General features: G+C 49.7%; 9 protein-coding genes across 9 annotated transcripts; 4 read left to right on the forward strand and 5 right to left on the reverse strand.

Annotated features, from left to right (window-relative positions):
• Positions 1-1,386: 1,386 nt before the first annotated feature.
• On the forward strand, positions 1,387-2,331 carry ABOM_004889 (ankyrin repeat domain-containing protein; the record flags this gene model as incomplete). Its single annotated transcript, XM_022532018.1, has 1 exon — positions 1,387-2,331. The coding sequence occupies one exon, from the start codon at positions 1,387-1,389 to the stop codon at positions 2,329-2,331; it is 945 nt and encodes a 314-aa protein (XP_022389916.1).
• Positions 2,332-2,870: 539 nt separating this feature from the next.
• On the reverse strand, positions 2,871-5,068 carry ABOM_004890 (peroxisomal copper amine oxidase; the record flags this gene model as incomplete). The annotated part of the gene is made up of 2 exons (XM_022532019.1): positions 2,871-4,906; positions 4,960-5,068. 2 exons carry the CDS (start codon positions 5,066-5,068, stop codon positions 2,871-2,873), a joined length of 2,145 nt encoding a protein of 714 aa, XP_022389852.1.
• A 1,472-nt stretch (positions 5,069-6,540) lies between these two features.
• On the reverse strand, positions 6,541-8,592 carry ABOM_004891 (HET domain-containing protein; the record flags this gene model as incomplete). The annotated part of the gene is made up of 2 exons (XM_022532020.1): positions 6,541-8,111; positions 8,163-8,592. The coding sequence occupies 2 exons, from the start codon at positions 8,590-8,592 to the stop codon at positions 6,541-6,543; spliced, it is 2,001 nt and encodes a 666-aa protein (XP_022389853.1).
• A 298-nt stretch (positions 8,593-8,890) lies between these two features.
• Positions 8,891-9,879, reverse strand: ABOM_004892 (RTA1 domain-containing protein; the record flags this gene model as incomplete). Its single annotated transcript, XM_022532021.1, has 3 exons — positions 8,891-9,357; positions 9,433-9,681; positions 9,732-9,879. 3 exons carry the CDS (start codon positions 9,877-9,879, stop codon positions 8,891-8,893), a joined length of 864 nt encoding a protein of 287 aa, XP_022389854.1.
• Positions 9,880-10,970: 1,091 nt separating this feature from the next.
• ABOM_004893 (RTA1 domain-containing protein) lies at positions 10,971-11,965 on the forward strand (the record flags this gene model as incomplete). The annotated part of the gene is made up of 3 exons (XM_022532022.1): positions 10,971-11,127; positions 11,199-11,447; positions 11,505-11,965. Coding segments are annotated over 3 exons (867 nt in total), but the record flags the coding sequence as incomplete, so codon positions are not given.
• A 780-nt stretch (positions 11,966-12,745) lies between these two features.
• Positions 12,746-13,906, forward strand: ABOM_004894 (P1 family peptidase; the record flags this gene model as incomplete). The annotated part of the gene is made up of 1 exon (XM_022532023.1): positions 12,746-13,906. One exon carries the CDS (start codon positions 12,746-12,748, stop codon positions 13,904-13,906), a length of 1,161 nt encoding a protein of 386 aa, XP_022389856.1.
• Positions 13,907-14,231: 325 nt separating this feature from the next.
• On the reverse strand, positions 14,232-14,871 carry ABOM_004895 (uncharacterized protein; the record flags this gene model as incomplete). The annotated part of the gene is made up of 3 exons (XM_022532024.1): positions 14,232-14,334; positions 14,417-14,637; positions 14,719-14,871. The coding sequence occupies 3 exons, from the start codon at positions 14,869-14,871 to the stop codon at positions 14,232-14,234; spliced, it is 477 nt and encodes a 158-aa protein (XP_022389857.1).
• Positions 14,872-16,041: 1,170 nt separating this feature from the next.
• Positions 16,042-17,829, reverse strand: ABOM_004896 (cytochrome P450 monooxygenase; the record flags this gene model as incomplete). Its single annotated transcript, XM_022532025.1, has 4 exons — positions 16,042-16,533; positions 16,588-17,280; positions 17,361-17,395; positions 17,445-17,829. 4 exons carry the CDS (start codon positions 17,827-17,829, stop codon positions 16,042-16,044), a joined length of 1,605 nt encoding a protein of 534 aa, XP_022389858.1.
• A 409-nt stretch (positions 17,830-18,238) lies between these two features.
• On the forward strand, positions 18,239-19,728 carry ABOM_004897 (Zn(II)2Cys6 transcription factor; the record flags this gene model as incomplete). The annotated part of the gene is made up of 2 exons (XM_022532026.1): positions 18,239-18,435; positions 18,567-19,728. 2 exons carry the CDS (start codon positions 18,239-18,241, stop codon positions 19,726-19,728), a joined length of 1,359 nt encoding a protein of 452 aa, XP_022389859.1.
• Positions 19,729-19,777: the final 49 nt, after the last annotated feature.

Raw genomic sequence — 19,777 nt, forward strand, 5'->3', positions numbered from 1 at the left:
TAGTCACCGACTTAAAAACTCTAGAACGGCAAACCGTATTATGCGTAATCCCTTGATCTTCTGGCCAAGACAGCTCGCCAGAGTGGCATTGATCTGTCAAGGAAACCGTCCCGGATGGAGCGGAAGACAGCACAGGGTCCATGCTGAAGGTCGGGGCAAGTGCAATCTCAATGACACTAGCACGACGGTGATTTAGACCCAATGCCAACTGCATCCGTCAATGCAACCACGTCAAGTTCCTCAGCCTTCCGTCCTCTTTGCCACTTGGTTGTGCAGTATCCCAGAAGCAATTTGCTTGGGGGGCCATGGCCAATGCCCCCGAGTAAGTCCTACCTCATTGTGAACAAGTCGAGGCATATCCGGCCATGCCGTGCGCGTACTTGGTGATGGGAGTTGATACTGAGATGCAACACTACAGCCTCTTTCAGCCTCGTCTCCACTCGCCGCTACTGCCGTAGTAGGCGACTGTGCCATGTAGAACATGTCGAAGGGTGGGTGTCAGTGGGTAGAATATGTCATCCCTAATCTAGAGCATGCAGACTTCCTGTGTGGCAAGCAAGATGACATTCGAGACGTGTCTAGCATAACACCTTAGTCTACGTTCGCAGCGAAACATACCCAAAGCGGAAAACCATTGCTAACATTCTGCAGGACTGGACCAGAGGCATGAGCACTATTACGCTGCGTTTATGCCAGTAGTATATGGAACTCTATTACCGGAAGACGTACTACAGATGGCACGGATATAGACAGCTGTCATCCAGACAGCCCAGCCCAGCCAGCCAACGTGAGTACCGTAGGAATGGAAGATGTGGCATGCGCCACTGCGTCAAAGGCTGCTATCACGAACTGCAACTCTTTGCCCAAAGCAGATCTCTCAGGGATTCCGCATCGGGAACAAGATATCATTTCCTCCAACGAAGACATGTCATATCGTTTGACTTTACCACAGCAACGTTCCGTGAATATCAGTTCTAGATCAACACCTTCACGATGATGGTGATGACTCGCTCTGGAAATCTTCCTGATTTCTGAAAACGTTCGACATCGAGAGCGAATGTAACTGCGAGTTCATGGTTACTGCTGTTGATCCGCGAGTCCAGATGCTACAGACAGGACAGAGAGCTCCTCATTCCGTCAGTTCTGCTCATCGAGCGCCAACGACACCGTTGTATGTCGTATTGCAAAGGTTGTCTCTAACGTCGATGACGATCGCATTGAGAGAGTGAATCTCCATCCCGTTGGGAAGTTGACGAGGATGCGCAAATATTTAAGGAGCAATTGTCACGGCCCAATTAGTTCTCTATCATCGCAATCGAAAGACTCTCAAGCATTATTTCTGCAAGTCAATTGTAATAAACCAACTACTCAAGTCCACTCTTCATCATGCCTTTCGCTCTCAACCAAAACGGCCCAAGATACGTGACCCAGTCCGCCCATCCCGGCAAGACGAGCGACCCGGACTTTAGCATCTGCGGTCCGCTCTTCGCCGCTGCCCAGAAGGGTGAGCTGGAGAAGATCAAGCAGATCCTCGATGCGGAGCCAAAGAAGATCGACGAACAATGCAAGAAACACGATCTGTACACCCCGGTGATCGTGGCCGCCGTCTCGGGCAAGCTCGAGGCCGTTCAGTTGCTGTGCCAGCGACATGCCAATGTCAATCTGCGTGACAGTAACAGCTACACCATCATCAAGCTGACCCTGGACAAAGGCCATAGAAACATCGCCGATTGGCTTGTTGAGGCCTACCCTGACATGATCATCACTGATCCGCGTCTGCCCAAGGGAGCGGAATGGCTGAAAGCTCAGTTCACCAAGATGTCCAACAATATCGAGGACAAGGCCAGCAAGCCTCCCCAATCGGTGCTGGATCAGCTGCTCTCCGGCAACATGAAGCCAGATACCGATCGCACCGTTTCGGAGGTCTATTGGGAGCATATCCTCCTTCGGTATATCGGTGACATCCCGTTGGATATTCAACGGAACTACTCCAAGAAACTCAAGATGGCGTTTTGCGGCACCTTTGATCGCACCTTGCAGGGCCATGAGGGTATCAAGGAGTCTGCTAGATTGCTGAATAGTGTCTTGCCTACCACCCAGTACAATATCACTGGCACCCATGTTGCCCCGAAGGGTCAGTGGGTGACGGAACGTTGGGAGTATCATGATTACGAGAACAACCTGCAGGTTCTGGACGGTATTGATACTTTCTTGATCAATGAGGAGAAGGGGAAGATTGAGGTCATGTTGATCAATTATAATGTGTATGAGTTGAAGTGGATTGATGACCCGGAACGCCCCAAGAAGGAGCATAACTGGACCCCAGTCTGATTTATCTGCTTCTGGATGATAGATGTATGAAATGGCGAACCGAAAGGGGAGGCATGAAGAGGCAAAAAAAAGAAAAAGAGGTTGAAAATGTGAAGTTTCGAAAAAATGAGAAAAAAGAGAGAAGAGAAAAAAAGAAGGATGGGGAAAGACGCAAAATTTGTGGTGATGCTTGTGAGGGGAGATCTTGGATGATTAATGTTTAATGCGGTGATGTTGTTGTCATATAAAACTAGAAAAGGAACAAAAAAATTGTTTTCTCTCGATTGGTTACTACTACATCCTGAAGGCTTTATCTCATCAAAAGAACCAGCCGATCAAGTAAATTAGCGATGTTGTAGACCACGAGAAGCAGGTCATACCTGCAGCGAATTCGTTATCGGGCAATGCATAGTATTATGTCTTGGTCCCCTCTACTCTCAAGTCAGGCTACATCACATAAAGAATACGAGCATGGAAATAGAAATGGACAATAATAGATTAATGATTGTTATTGATGCTCATGTAAGAATACATATCATAATCGCTTTTGCACCTCAATCTCACCGGTATCCTACATTGTGTGAAGCATAGGCCCTCGCTAACTTACAGCCTCGAATGATCCCCTGGCTTGCTGCCCGCACAGCATGAAGTATCGAAGGCGTTGCGAGACATGGTATCAACGCACACTGAAGAGGGAGGGACCCAAAGACCAGGATCTTGACGAAGAAGTTCGAAGCGCGGAGCATCACGCTAACAGGCTCGGCTGGCATGATGGGGAAGTCCTCAGTGCGTGGGAAATGAGTCAGGCCAAACTGGAGGTAGCAGACGATATCGGTGTTCTCGATAGACTCATTCCGCTTTGCCCAGTCAAGGATGGTCTCATTATGAGGGTGATTCTCCTGACCGGTTGACTGGCAGACGAAGTTTCCGGCAGGGAATAATTCATAGTCCTTGTACGGAAGCACCCAGAGAGGCTTCCGTGCGAATGCCGCGCGGTTGTGAACGATACCACCTGGTTTCGCTAATAGCGGAGCAGACGATGTGTTGATGATCTTGAATCCAACGGGCCTCTTCGAAGATGGGTTGATGGAGTTCGGATTGATGATATCCCAGGTTCGCTGCGTTTCGTAGCAGTACTCAGCAGCGCCTTCCAGGGATGTGCGCAGTGGTGTCTTCTTGCTGTAGAATGCGTTGCCGTAGAAGTTCTGTGGTGATCCCACTGGGTAGTCCGATGCAACGGCGTCGTTCTGAACAACGGAGTTGTTCTGGCCGTCCACCTCAGGATCAATACGCAGTGAGAAGATGTGCTGATGGTTATGCGCGGTGATTTGGGGAGCCACCTCGGTTCCATATGGGGCAGCCTGTTCGGTGGGGTGCAGGGGGTAGGTGTTCAACATGCCGGTGAGCTTCATTTCCAGCTTGTAGGTTCCGTCGAGAGAGAAGATATGGTAGAATCCATAGTCATAGTTGGCCGCCGTGATGATTTGCGAGATAATCAATTTGCGATCGCGGGCGGAGATCACTGTACCGTCTCGGAAATCGGTGTGTTTATACAGAAGGCCATTGTCCTCTTCATGAATGCAGATGGCATTCTTGACCACAGCTGCTTCACCACTTGCAAGGGCCATCACTCCGTCCAGGTAATGAATCGCGCCCTTGCAATCACAGCCAAGCTTCAATGAGTTGCTCATGAAGCCACTTCCGTATTCGCCCACATCAAAGGCATGCTTCTTGTGGTGTGGCTTCTCTGGGCAGCCGTAAGGTACCACCATCTCGACCACACTGATCCGGTTGAACAAGGTACGCTCGCGGTCTTCGTGGTGGTCGTGCGCGCGGACATCGGAGATGACGATGCCCTCTCGGTAGTTGAATCCAATGTGCATCTTGTAGCCGGCCCAGGACAGCTCATTGCCTTTCATCTGGAAAGAGACCCCTTGCGGTTGGGTGATATCTATCGGTTTCAGTCGGTCATGGTTGTACTTATCTCCAATAAACTGGGGCAGGTAGTTGTGCTCCGTAACCGGCATCGCTGTGCGTTCGCCGTTCACATAGCGGACATCCACGCTGAGGATCTCCTCTCGCTCGGTATCGGCCACAATCGAGAAGTCCAGAGGATGGGCATACTGGTTATCAAACTCAGAGTTACGGTAGTATGCCAATCCTTGCTGGAGACGGCGCTCAAAACCCCATCTCTCGTCCATACCGATCGCCCAGGCATCTATGTACACCTTGGACATATCGGTGATTCCGATATCTTTGCATGCTTGGATTACGCGAGAATCATTGCGGGCAAGTTCCTCCAACTTATCCAGGTCCTCGAGGGTGAGAGTTGGCATGACATCATTGACATCCTTCCACTCTTCTACTTTGGACGTGGTCAGATTAGCAACAGCCTCGGCGATCTTTCCGGACTGCCTGTCAATGACAATGGCATAGGCGCGACGGTCGGGACGTGGTCCATTCCTTTGTTTGAATGCGGTATACTCTTTCTTTTTGGGCTCACGAAGAGTGATGCAGTTAAATTTGAGTTGCTTCGGGCTGGCGTACTCGCGGAATAATGCCGCCGCCACGGGGATCTCTGCAATCGATAGCTGATCTGTGATACCGTTAACGCCTGTTTTCTTTCCTGGTGTGCAATGAGAAGCTTACCAAGTGGGTGAGGAGTCCCTTGGGGGGTCACCGCGGTAGCTGCGGCGCTGTCGTAGTCTCCTTCACGAAAGATGGTGTAACCTGGGATTGATGTTGTGTCTGGCGCCATGGTGTATGTGCTTTCGGTGAACAAGGTGGTAGTGATTGACTGCGATGGCCGTGCTAAAGTAGACCAGTGGAACAGCGGGCACAGGGCCTTTATATAGCTCCAAAACCACGGTAGACGTTCTACAATCGCCTGAAGCTTCCCTATACGGAAGTTCAAGGCCCGATAACTGAAGAATGGCAGGCCTAGTGACTAATACTGGTCTGGTGCCACCGGCGGGCTACCGAATTCCAGTCCATGCTCATTAAGCAACCTCTAGTGTTACGTTTAGATTTCTAGGTGCCTTGTGCGGCGACCAATCATGGTGGCGTTGTCAATCCACAAACCGGAAGCCGAATGATAGAACTTGAAAACCCGACCTCGTTCAACCCCGTAGCTGCTTGGGGCTAAACATGCCAATGACATGATAGAATGTATTTTGTGGGGCATGCATTCGTTTGTCGATCAATGGTCCTTAGGAGAAGCTGGAGGAGACCAGCGAAGTCGTGGCTCATCTGACTTCGCTCGCCTTATCTTTGCCAACTCTTCTCGGTTGTATCTCTACCCAAGATCTCAAACCACCGCGTTCTATACCTCGTTACTCGCTGAGCTCTACTTACCAGTTACCTGCACACAGAGTTCATGTTCCCACGGGGCCTGAATGCGCGGATGTGGAGATGCGGACGTACCGTACAAGAAGGGGACAATTTCCACACGACCCCCCCGCAATTCGGAACCGGACTGATCCACCATGATCGTGCCATGTGGACACTCTTTAAAGATTGAGTGAAAGCACCTCCGTTGTGCTACACCTGGTGTAGGAAGTCCAGCCGAACGAACCAACTTGGCGCGCCGGGTATCGAGGGCTCGGGTGGAGACCTGGGCGCAATTGGCCGCTATTGGTCGGGTTGCGGCAATCAAGCGAGATAGCTTGCCACTACTCCGGACTACGGCGTCTGTTCATGGCTGCCGTCGATGTACGTGGTCTGGAACTGATTTTGAATGATTAGATCATTTTGTCGACGCCTCAAGAGCAGGATTGGAAAGTATCCCGCGGAACCCGAGGATATGGTGTTGGGACTTTGGGGTCAATCTGATTCTCCTGGTGTACCAACGGCTGCATTCCATCGTAAATCAGTTAGTCAATATAGCTCTGTATCCTTCTTGAGGATCTCTGCAAGTAGGAACATTCTTTCATCTGATTATTATTCATATTTCTAATAGTGTTGTCATAGATATCACCAGAGTCGCCATAATGCAGAGAAAGACATATACGGAAGGCAACACAAAGAAAAAAAAGGTGTGTACGAATAAGTGAAAAAAAAAGCAGTGTGCAGCTTTGCCTGAAGAAAGTCCTGTCTTCCAGACCAGTAAAAGTATGTACTTGGCCAGTGTCACAACAGGGTTGGTATAGTAGGCGAAGTGGAACGCATCAGATCACATCCTAGTCCCAGATTGCTAACCTCCAAACTAATTCAGAGCGATTGGCAACAAACTCAAACCAATGTTATGATAGACTTGGTTGTGTGAATATCACGAGGCCCAAACTGGGACTGTGCTCCGATATGCCAACCAACTCTCTTCAATGTCTTAGGGTCATCACCAGCAGGGGTCACGATGAGAGAAAAGTACCAACCCTTGATCCCTATTCCGACGTATTCGGCAAGAACCAAGCTAAATAGCCTCATGGTCTTGATAAGATCGCGGGAAATATGGAGTTGGTTACTGATGGTGTCAAACATCAGATAAAATCCTTCATCCCCCCCGTCTATTGTCTGAAGACCAGTGCTCCCCTTCGCCACCAGGCCCTCGTAATCCACCAGAAAGAGAGGGAAAAGAGGCGCTTCGATCCTGATCCAGCCGCTCTTCACTCGTCCATAGGGGTTGTCGCCATCTACGTCGACGTTCAAATCCAGAACTGACGCTATGGGCCTGATCTCTCTATAGAGCTCATCCACCATGCCATCGACAGAAGCCCACGACCAGGACGGGGCCCGATACTCGTGTACTGCCCTGCACCTGCCTAGAGGTTGCCAAGTTAATCCTTCCACTAGAGAGTTTCCCCAAAGCCCAGCTACATAAGCGCTGCCCAGAACCTTGCCGTACTCTCTCGCGATGCCAGATATGGCGGGTAATTTGTCAGAAGGAAATGTTAAGCAGCGCCGACTATAGAGCGCCACCAGGCGGTACCAGCGGGCGCGCGTAATCTCGTGCGGTACTGGACCACATTTGCTCTGATTGGCGATCAACCTATATGGATATTCGTTTGTATAACCCGCTTCGGGTCTGTCAGTTAGCTCGATGCCATCTTCCGAGATAATATGTGTTGCACACACGAAATACACTTTGTCACTTGCAAATAACAAACTTCGCCGCGAGAATAGTCGTTCCTGAAAAGCCCATGCCCTTCTGGAGAGGGGCTCTTCGTTCAATTCCAGCGAGTTCCGTTTGACGAAGTCTGACGACGTTGGAAGCAGGCAGGCCTCAATATACCCTTGGCAGTTATTGCTCGCGTGAGGAAGACTTACGCTGGACCTGGTCTTTCTGGAAGGCACAAGTCCCTCCCTGCTGTTTGCCGCACTGGTTGCTGACAGGCATAGGTAGGCATTCCCATAGATTGACCCCATATTGGCAGATTCTCTCTCCCAGTCTTGGGAGTCATCTTGGTAAATGCAGAGGCGGTCGATCCACAGGTATTTAACGTGAAGAGCCCGTGTCATCACTATCGCATCTTGAAAGGTCTGGGGTAGGTCCTGCAGGAGTATCCCTTCCTTCTTGGACGCAGCGTTTAAGCGTGTTGTTGCGGAAGTCCTGTCTCCACCCCAGCAATAGCTAAGGGTTACATAATGCCCACGAGTCTCTTCACCCGGCTCGACAAGCTTCACTAGATCCCCAGAGCCTTCGAGCCCCACATCGATGAGCCTAGTCGGCAGGGGCCCTGGGGGCATAGCACACGACCTGTGTTGGTTGTTGCAGTCAGTGATCCAGCCAGCGAACCGATGACATGCTGCAGTATCCAGAGTATTCTTGGGCGGGCGTCCCCGAAACACGGTGGCAAGAGGATCGGCTAAGCCACATTAGTGAAACCATCATTTTCGCGTATTGAGCCAGAGTACACCTTCGTCACAGCAGAACACCATGACAGCTACTACCAGCACGTCGTACCCACTTCCCCGGGGTGCACTGCTGGGGGTGAGCACAACAAAGCCATCCCCGCCGTTAAAGCGCCTGGCAAACCATAGATCAAAGCGAGGATGACGTGCTACCAGTTCCGACGGCATATTTTGCGGTTCCTCCATTGCTAGGATCATCCGGTTCACCTGGTCCTCCAGAATATGGCAGAGCCCACATCCCGCGGCCGACGCCCTTCTCAAACTGTCTATATTCGGGTGGTGAGGGAAGCCTGGAGCATCCCGTGACGATCGGTGGTCGTTATAACCCAGCGCTATGATCGATTGACGGGGCCCGAGGGCGATGATGTTGTCTGGTCTGGGGAACGTGGGGAGGTCTTCTAGCGGGATGCCTTGACATAGCCCACATAGAGTCATTGTGTGTAGTTGAGACTATCAGGTCGGGGTGGTACAGAAAAGCAATATGCAAGCTCACAGTGAGAGGAATCAAAAGATCCGTCCTTTGCTATACGTGCCACTTGGTCGCTGTTGTCTAGTTAGCCGTTTGAAGTCCAATATTTTCTCTACTTATTAATCGACCCCGCACGGGTGCCACGTAGCTCAGGCTGAGGGGTAAGAAGGTATTTCTGTCAAATATATACATGGAGTGATTTATAACATTAAACAGGGCTCACAAGACATGAATCATTAAGCATATGCGCACGCTCAGTATATCCTAAACCTGGCTATTGACCTCCATTTCATGCGTGGCACTAGTCCCATATTTCCGAGTCACGACGAAGTTCTCAAAATAGTGCTCACCCCGGTCCAAAAGGCAGTTGACTTGACTGGGGTGGATGTAGTTGAGGACGGCCATAGCAAGAAACATCAGCAGAGCATCGAAGACGTAGATGAAGACTTCATGTTTCATGAGGAAGCCGTCGTAGCCATCCAGATACTCCACGACACGAACCACCGACCGCACCAAGATCAGAACACTGGTCACGTAGAGTGCAACCATGTGTCGACGCCAGATACGGCCTGCCTCGGGAGATGCGCCAATGTGTTTCTTTGCCATACGCAGCTCAAAGACGATAGCGGTGATCACGAAAAAGCCGAAGAAGATAATTTGCACGAATAAACCACCGATAATAACATGTTCTCCGGTGCTGGGATCATTTGCCGAGACCATAAGACCGGCACCTGTATGTCGTTAGTTTTTGATTCTAAACAGGGGAGGCGAGGTGCGGATATGACCCAGGGGGAGTGTCAACGTACCAGAGGCTTGCATCAAGAAGGACAGCACATCACCCGCCACGAATATCTTCGTCAGCCAGCGAAGGGGAATGACCGAGTATTGCTCTGCCTGAAGCATGGTAATGATGCGGCCCAGGGTCATGTAGATACTCGCGGCGAGAAAGGCTGGTGCGATCAGGATGAGGGCGCTCTGCATAATATAGGGGCCCTTGGTGTAGTTGGGAGCTTCGTTTGTTGACAGTACACGGCCGACATAGCCAATCGTTTCGACTGGGGACCATTTAGTAGAGCTCTATCAGGAACTTGAGGTCATAACTTACGGATTCCGCCAATGGCAAAGGGGATCATGAACCATGTCCGTGTGCGGAGTAGCTGATAGAGATGGAGCAGGGTGCTGATGGCGAATAATGCGACGAAGATGCCGCCAGCGGCACCGGATGGTGTATAGTAGTAGAATGTGAACTCCATTTTGAAAGGATTGTGTAGTATAGCACGAAAGATTCAAATCGGCATAGAGAGTCGTAGTCTTTGAGGCACACGCTCTGTCTGATAATATCCCAATACCCAGAATGGGGGAAGAGACACCTTAAATAGAACCCAGCATGCATCGGATCTTTGTTGCAATAAACACATGGGGACGAGAACATGGTGGCTACCCCTATCGTGCATTGCGCAAAGCAGATAACCTAGTGGGCTTGATTTTCTATACGCGGCCCACTTTGGCTTCGTTCTCGTATTCTTTGCCATTTGTAGCGGCGGAAGTTATGCGCCTGCCCCTTAAATTGCCACCAATGCCAGAAACACTCGCATTCGCTTTGTATGCTGTTCCCCCAGCCATCCAATATAGCATAATTGACATATATAGATCAACAAGTACAGTTCCATGCCTCACCGAAAATTCCCTGGGTGTGATACCGCCTGGCCTTCCGGCCGAGATATCCCCATGGCGCTTGGTTACTGGGCCTGAAATTGATGACCGTCCATAGTCAGCTATAGTAACAGCCACTATCTCTACTATTTGCACTTCCAACAATAGTATTAAGTTGATAGAGTCCTCTTGTCGGCAAATCTACACGTGGGTCTCCCGTTGCGGATTCCAAGCAACATGGGTCAAGAAAATTTCTATGGCTTGGCGAAGGTTAAATCGAGATCAAGAGGCAGTGCCACGGACGCCAAAGGATCCCGATCCTGTGATTGGATACCTGCCAAATATAAATGTATGGTGCTGGTGAAGAAAGGTGGAGAGGGCGCAAGCTTGTCGTACTTCGTATTAATCACCGGTTCAGGTAGCCTAGGGCTGGACTAACGTCTCCCACCGGTCAAAGACCCAGTTTTCTCGGCCATGGTTATGGCTCCATGAATACCCAAATTTAGAGTAAACAAAACGGATCAGGATCTTGAAACAATGTGGAAGCCTTGGTATTTTCAGTGTCTGCGCATATATTCTATTCAAAGTCCTACCTGAGGCGTCTATCCTAACTTGCCATTGAGCACCGCATCTGTCTTCTTCGACCTACGAATTGCCTATCGGGATTTTACCGCTCTTTTACTCTTACCAGAGCGACATCATGGGATACCAATTTTACCACTATGACCCATCGGGAGGTGCAGCAGTTAGCTTTGCTGCTGTCTTTGGTCTAACGACGGTTATACACATCTGGCAGATGATTCGGACCAAGACATGGTACTTGACGCCGTTTGTTATTGGTGGCATATGTACGTTTTGTTCGCCCGTACTCACCGGCTATACCTGACGAGAATGTACTGACACATGTCCCTCACTTCAGTTGAGGCCATCGGCTACCTATGCAGGTATATCAGTTCGACCGAAACACCGGACTGGACAATGAAACCATACGTCGGACAGAGTCTACTACTGCTCCTAGCGCCAGCCCTGTTTGCCGCGTCTGTGTACATGATCCTCGGACGCATTATTCGAATGCTGAATGCCGGTTCTATCTCCCTGATCCGCCCATCATGGTTGACCAAAATCTTCGTGACCGGCGATGTGTTATCCTTCTTGGTACAGAGTGGAGGTATGATGCTCGTGGTTATCAGCGATTAAAGAAAGCCACTGACCATAGGATATACAGGAGGAGGCATGTTGGCTCAAGCCAAGACGCAAGATTCAGTAAAGATGGGCGAGAACATGATCATCGGTGGCCTTTTCATCCAGATCATCTTCTTCGGATTCTTTATCGTCGTTTCGATAGTCTTTCACCGCCGCATGCTGTCCACGCCTATGCACCACATGGTGGTCACTGAAGTCCCATGGAATCAGTATATGAAAGTCCTCTACACCATCAGCATTCTGGTTATGATCCGATCGATATATCGTGTGGCGGAGTACGTCCAAGGGAGTAATGGATACCTGCAGAGCAAAGAGGCTTTCATCTACGTGTTTGATGCGGCATTAATGTTCGCCTGTTGCATCATTCTCAATTGGTGGCACCCTAGCAAGATCGTCTCTGCCGGCAAGAAAATCGATAATGGTGGTGATCTTGAGATGTTGAATAACACTCGGTATGATAACACTCAATATGGGCGTTACTGATTGGTTTCACTTCAACAGATTTCTCCGCTGGGATCAGATCCAGTAGCATCAAGATTTAGCAAATAATCTTAGGTCCTTCCTGTTGTATTATGACATACCTGTGGTAGATATTGTTATAGTTGGTGGAGGATTGAGGGCAAACTACTTTTGAAATAATTAATCTCGATGGTCAGCAAGGTATTCAAGTACCAAAGCCAATTAGTAGAATTCTGATCACAAATAATACAATATTGTCATATTGCCCTGTTCCTATAGCATATATATTATTCTTACAGACCTTATGCTTTCTGATTTCTAACGCATGGGTACGAGAGATACGCGGCCCGCACTGGGCTTCTACGTGATATGAAACACAGCCGATTTAGATGTACTTAACTAAGCATATGTAGATTGGAGGTCTTCGAAATAGTGTCAGGATGGCTCACTTTCGACCAAGTCTAGCAGGTACGGTCCGATGGGTTACGCCATCTCTTATGTTATTTATCCGAACCTATCCGGCCTCATTTCGCCCCGGTCCGTCGAATCCTGGACCGAGTCTGACCGGCACTACTGATCATTTCTCTCGGCCAGTGCCTATCAGCTGTAGGAGCTACTGCCAGACCATGCCTGATTCGTGATAATGAGGTTACATTGGTCATGTCGAGTCATTTAGCTTCTTATCAGTGTGAGGGGATTCAAGTTGGACTGTGTCCTTAAATCAGAGCTCGGAGTATGTTCGACATCCTTCTTTCCCTTGACCTTCCACCCTTTCCCCCTTATTGTCCAGACGATAACTCACACATGCGCGTCCAGCTGTCCACCGGACAAGCGCCCCGACGGATGCGTATCCGCGAGCTTCTTCCTGACCTCGACTTGGGAGCGTACCCCCCGGGACCGCTGAATTCCATCACCGACGTGCGCGGGGTACACGTCCACACCCAGGAGATATTTGGTGCCCATGGTGCTATCAACACTGGAGTGACCTGTATCGTTCCCCGCCCGAATTGGGCCACTCGTGCTTGCCACGCTGGGATCTTCCGCTTTAACGGCTCGGGGGAGCTAACGGGCGCGCATTCCATAGAAGAGGCGGGCCTTCTCTATTCGCCTATTGTTCTCACTGGGACATTTGGGATTGGAGCCGCCCATCAAGGAATATACCAATACGCCGTCAAGACCCTGGGGAGTAGCAAGGATGGCCAGCTGGAATGGCTGCTGTTGCCGGTGGTGGGCGAGACGTTCGACGGGTACTTACACGACTGCACGGCATTCGCCGTGACTCCCGAGCGCATTGTGCATGGCCTGGAGAATGTAGTGGCTGGGAAGCCAGTTCGAGAGGGTAATGTGGGTGGCGGCGTTGGCATGGTATGCCACGGGCTGAAAGGGGGCACTGGGTCCAGCAGTCGCCGGGTTCTCGGAGACTACACGGTCGCAGCGTTGGTCCAGGCCAACTATGGGCAGCTAAGGGATCTCCGTATTGCAGGGGTCCCGGTTGGGAAGATACTAGCCGAGGATGCTGCGAGCGACCCCTTAAGGCAGGAGATGTATGACAAGGTCGCGCAGGCGAAAGCCCACAAGGACGGTAGTATAATCGTTGTACTGGCGACAGATGCGCCTCTTCATCCCGCTCAGTTGCAACGCATTGCAAAGCGGGCAACTGTTGGTCTTGCTCGCGTTGGTGGCCAAGGACACAACCAATCCGGTGACATATTCATAGCTTTCTCTACGGGGAACGAGATACCTGTCAACCAGCACCAGCAATCCGCTCCAGTGACACGAGCGATAGACGTGGTAGACGATTCCGCTCTCAATAACTTGTTCGAAGCGACGGCCGATGCGGTAGAAGAGGCAATATACAATGCACTCTGTATGGCAGAGACCCTTACGGGATTCCAAGGGCATACAGTCGAGGCACTACCCCTTGCCCGTGTGAAGGAGATCATGGAACAGTACCAAAGGGCGTAGCATATCGAGCCAGCATCAAGCTAGGTATAAGCATCTACGATTTTTTGTGTCAAGATAGGTCGTATGTTTATGTTGCTGGGTGTTTCTTGACTGAGATCGCGCAAGCCATTTCTAAATGGAGTAGCTGGGAGAAAACAGGTCTAGATATTGCTTTTTATCTTTCGACCAATACATACAACATGGTTTGCACTGAATCACTGGAATAATATATCGTAGCCTAACAAAGAATTTCTCATCTGAACATGGGAGTAAAGAAATGCGATGTGCTGTCGTATCGTGTCATAAGGACTAAGCACGTGGTGCCTAGGTCTCAAGGCCTCCCTTCTCAACAGGGGGACTTGGAGCTGCCATCTGGAGGGAGTGATCCATGTTGCTTATGATATCGTCGGTCGCGGATACAGATAAACGAGAGGAAGCCGGCGAGACCGCTACATTAAATCAAACTCTAAGCGTTAGCGTTTTTCCTTATGTATGTACGTCAACACCACTTCGCAGAATCAGGACACATACCATAACACAAGAGCCAGTATAACTATAATAACACCCAATGCACGACTGCTGGTACTGTGGGAACCCGAAGTCCCCATGATGGATATGATGAACAGTGCGAACCAAAAGATGGTGTCAATGATGTTCAAGATCATGTTGGCTTTGCTACTCGCCCAGCGTTTGAATCGCGCGGCGTGAGCAGTGACGATCTGATATGTCATAAACACTGCCGATTTGACACACTGCACATATGCAACGTTTGTGGTCAGTTGAAGCCAACAGGGACAGTTGCTCCTCACAGTGTCCAGGCGTTGATCACTTACCACCGCGATACCCCATGTATTGGTCCGACTTGACGGCGTACCCTTATCAGCCACTCGTGCGATGACAAGGATAAATGTGAGCAAGAGCAAGGAACCGATGATGATATGCAATCGGAACTTGATTTTAGGGCTATTCTCGATTGAGAGATTCATTTTGATCGTGTCTTTCTTTGGGAAGCAACTCCGGCTCTGATCCTCCAGTGAATATGAGAAGAATGGCGAAAATTTAGGAGATTCAATAATACTGACGAATTATGGTTGTAATACTTTGTTCACTTTCGACCAGACACTCCCTTGATATATGTACTGTCTTGTTTACCGTGCCTATGTCGCACGTCGTACTCGTTTAGACGTCGCCAAGGCGACAAGCTGCGTAGTCTTCTGGAATATCTTCATTTTACATATACCGTACCGGAGAACCATTCATTCTGATACCGGGGTCCGCCATGGGGGACGCAAATAGGCATCATCCAAAGTTCAAACGCTCGGTCCGATTCCGCCTCCCAGCGCATTCCTCGCATTCGTATCATTAACCCTAACTGGCTATGCTGACCCACCGGCTCGAAATCGTCAGAGATTTCAACCACTCACAACACGGAGGTAGTAAAGTGTCATGGAGACCCACTACTTTGGATCTATGTATGGAAGAGAGAGGCTGGGGCTGGCGTTGCTAGGCAAAGTCGTTATGAACGTTAACATCAGTTTGGTTGAACATGCCGCTACTTTGTTCTTGGGAATACATATGGGACACTCTCTGGGTACTACTGTTGGATGAATACTCCCATTTCACATTAACCAAACTGCTCAATCACAGAATTTGGAACTTGAACGAATGCGTCAGCAGCTATCACCGATTTATGTAGTTCACAGGGTGCTGAACGTCAGTAAACGCAACCCTCAAAATGGGTAATATATTCTACAACAGATCGTGAAAATGAAGCTCAGGTAAACATCAATGCTATCCTTTTGGCTACAAGGCTATGTCGGGTGCACATGTTCCTGGATAAATATGTCCCCAATCATATACATTCCATTTCAACTCTAAGATTACGTTGATGATATGACTGCTGGAGACAAGCCAATACGTAATTGGAGTTGGTACTCGCAAAAGTAGTTAGGAAACAGGACAACACAGGATAGGGTCCTAAACAGATACAAAGGTGATAATTGGTTTCTATCTCATATGGTGACGGCTCGGTGCAGCCCACAATTCCCAGGCTCTAGGTACGGTCTCTAACGATTCGAGGTCACAAAATGTGTAATATGTATAGATTAAGAAGATGACAATGTTAACAAAACGATTAACTATACTTAAAGTTATAGTTATCGCCCCACCCATCGAAGGCCTACGGACTCGGCAGAGGGCATCTGCAACGTAAGGCCCACCATACTATTCTGTATCAAGGAAAGTGCATGAGATCTTGCCTGGTCCATAGTTTGATCAGGAGAAGGCACTAGCTCCACACGGTGGCGTTTAAAAAGGCAGAGAAGAACCGCGAAGACCTCTATCTGTGAGAACTTCTGTCCAGGACACAGCCGCGGTCCGACTCCCCAGGCAAAGAGGTACTGGAGCAATTCATTGGAAACCATTGGCGGGGAGGAATCGGACTCCTGCAATATCCACCGATCGGGTCTCCAGACCAGAGGGTCAGGGTCCCATTGCTTGGGATCAGTATGTAAGGCTATCGCATTCACATTTACAGACGTGTGTTTAGGGATTACGAACTCCCGCTCAGGTAGCACTAGGGTCTGGGCATTGGCACCTGTATTTCGCAATATATTCGGGACAGGGCCGTAGAGCCGAACAGTCTCGTACTGTATGTACCATTAGAAAGGTGGATAAACTGTACCACAAGGCAGGAAACTTACCAGGATTGCTCGGAGTCGTTGTGTTTGAGGCAGAATCTGGCTAGAGGAAGGATCTTTGTCTCCACTGGCTTGAATCTGTAACAAGTTGTCAATCTCTTCTAGTGCCCAGTCTTGCCAAGCTGGGAATATCGCCATGAGATGGATAATATAGACCAAAGCATTTGCAGTGGTCTCGTGGCCGGCGAACATGAAGAGAAAGAGGTTTCCCGTTACTTCATTGCTTGATAAACTGCGATGATCTGTCGGAGCAAGGAGTGACGAAAGGAGGTCTGCGTGCGCTGTCTGTTCTGATCGTGCCGTTCGGGCTTCCACAAACTCGGTCAATAACTCGCCCAAGGCGTTATAGCTCGTCTTAAATTTTTTTAGTTCCTCAAATCCTCGCCCTAAAGCCGTTGGGTTCGATATCCCGTTTAGAACCACATCTAGATGCCATTGGCAGGCGGCAACGTCACCGGCTAATATCCTAGTATCCTCTTTGTCGACTCCATCAATATTAAGACACGCTTTAAAAAGCACACCCAGGCTCAGCGCCAAAATATCGGACCGTGTACTGTTCACAGACTTGGTGTTGGTCCATTGCTTCAATACCCTTGTCGCATTCCTCGTCGATTCACCCCAAACTGCCTCGTGCAGTGTCTCGTTGAATGCACGCGCAGTCAATTTCCGATGACGCTGCCAATCGGCCCCTTCTACCTGAAGCCTGTCAGTCTGCTATGCCTATGCGTCGTCGTGGGAGCCGCAACGAAAACACGATGGGATCGCGAATTACATACCGTAGCTAGGTTTGTGCCGAAGACATTCATTTTTTCTTGATTCATTTAGCGAGTCGTCTACGTTCGTTTCGGGGAAGATCATACCTAGGAGGCTACTTGGTTTTGGAAAGTCTCTCCACCGGGTCAGCACCTGTTTTGCTGCGTCTGTATCTGCCACGTATAGCTCACATGTCGCCGGCGTAACCAAAATGAATAGCTTTCCATAGGTGGCATGAACAGAGAACTTGTCCTGGAATCTCGCGTTTCTGCGGAGCAGTCTAACAAACGGCAATTGGGTGATACAGGTTGGTAGAATACCGAGATCCAGGATATATCTCAGTAACTGCAATGCTATACCACTAGTCGAGATAGGACTCAGGATGATCGGCACATGCAGCTCCTTTGCTTGTATCCAGTTGCGATACCATGGCCAACCCACGCAGATGCACCAAGTAGCAACGACGAAGGTGATCGCTGACGCAAACGACATGTGGTGCAAAGAGATAGTGACACTGGACGTGAGGGGTGTTGGGGAGTGGGAAAGGCTCAATTCCAAGGCGCACAAGATAGGTGGACCGGGATCAGTTTCCGAATATCTTAGTATCGAAGCCCACTTCAGCCGCCGTGGAATATATATATGAGCTTAGCCCTAGCTAGCTTAGGGACTTGGCTGTGCACAGACCGAGCGAGCCACAAGTTGGATTCACAGTGCTTGCTTGGAAATAAAATCATCTTTCCCTGGTGCGACCTGGCCATTACGAACGGCCTTGTGTCCTGGGCGAGAGATAACGAGCCCCCTTGGAGGGTGGGTCTTGCATTCGTACTCGTATCGATTGCTCAAGAGAGTGAAAAACTGCGGTCGGATGTGGCGCGTTGGAGGGTGGCAGAATCCCGTACGGATGAAGCAGGCGGTGGGGAAGCGGAGCCCTCTGCATGTGGCGTTTTCTCGAAGCCCCAGAAACTTTGAGGCAAATGACTTCACCAGTAATCAAGGCGTGTCTATCATTGGGATGATGAGCCGCTCGTACCTTTGTAGGAGTCCGCGAAATGCCCATTCGTCGACCCCACCGCAAATCCAGGCATGGCTGCAAGGCCTGTAAGCGACGAAGAGTGAAGGTAAGCTACTATCCTTCCACACCGGTGCTTGGCACGATGTAGATAGACAGGAGCATTAGGTCTTCACCGTCAGGAATGCCAATGGTCGTGCTCACCATTAAATGTTACAAGGGCTCATCTCCTAATCTATCTCTTTAAGTGCGATGAAGTACGGCCGACCTGTTCTAATTGCAAACAACGGCAAGAAGACTGTGACTATGGCACAGATACCCCCTATATCTGGGCTACCGAGGAAAATGTCCCTCGGCGGCGAACGCGAAGCCGAGTGAAAACATCTTCCTATGGTGGGGATACTGTGTTACCATCAGCAGATACCTCTTTCGACCTGTTAGACAGGTTTGGAACAAATGGCACAACGGCCAACCCTAGTCCAGGCCTGGAGATGAATCAGCTGAAGCTCATAGTCCAGTGGCAAAAGGATACGTACCGATTCCTTTCGCGGAATGAAGAAACAAAGCATGTGTGGGGGGTACTGCTTGTTGAGGAAGCCTTAAATACGCCTTTCTTAATGCACGGCATCCTAGCTGTGTCCGCGTTGCACCTCTCCTTATCTGAAGTTGAACCACAGAAATCTTTCTGGCTAAGGTTAGCCACAGCACACAAAAGCCAAGCACTTCCACAATTTCTGGAAAAGCTCCATAATGTCGATGCAGCGAACGCAAAGGCAATGATGGGCCTCTCTGGGCTGGTAGTTGCATTTGCCTTCGGCTCTGCATTGACCGGAGTCTCTGACGCGGACCAGCCCTGTTTAGATAGCCTGCACAACGTATTTACCCTTTGTCGCGGTGTCCAGCAGATCATTAACGTTGCTTATACCCTACGACACACTAATTTTGCTCCTCTCTTCGATCCAACTCCACCACAAATTGCTTATCCCGATCGTGCCAAAGAATCGCTCGATCGCCTCGAACAGCTCAATATCGCGTATGGGACGGGCGGGGAACATGATACTGCTGCATACGCGCGTGCTATTCAAGAGTTAAGAGCACTGTCTGTCCACACGTTTGCTCAACCGACTTCCATGATGCTGGCTGTGGGGTGGGCTATTAGGGCGACCCCCGAGTATCTCCAATACGTGCAGCGACACGAACCTTTCGCACTCGTTGTTCATGCTCATTACTGCACCTTCCTCCATATAGCGCGAGAGAATTGCTTCCTTCAATATTGGGGAAGCTGCGTGCTTAGGGAAATCTATGATCTACTGGATTCCACGTGGAGACCTTATCTCACTTGGCCTATTAATGAAGTCTTTGGGGAGAATGTGGATTTGTGAGAATACAGTATAACTTCTTTTCCTGGGGTTTATATTCAGCCAGTGCGTC

Source organism: Aspergillus bombycis (assembly GCF_001792695.1).
Source record: "Aspergillus bombycis strain NRRL26010 chromosome Unknown contig00034, whole genome shotgun sequence".
In the NCBI taxonomy this organism is placed as follows: Eukaryota; Fungi; Ascomycota; class Eurotiomycetes; order Eurotiales; family Aspergillaceae; genus Aspergillus; species Aspergillus bombycis.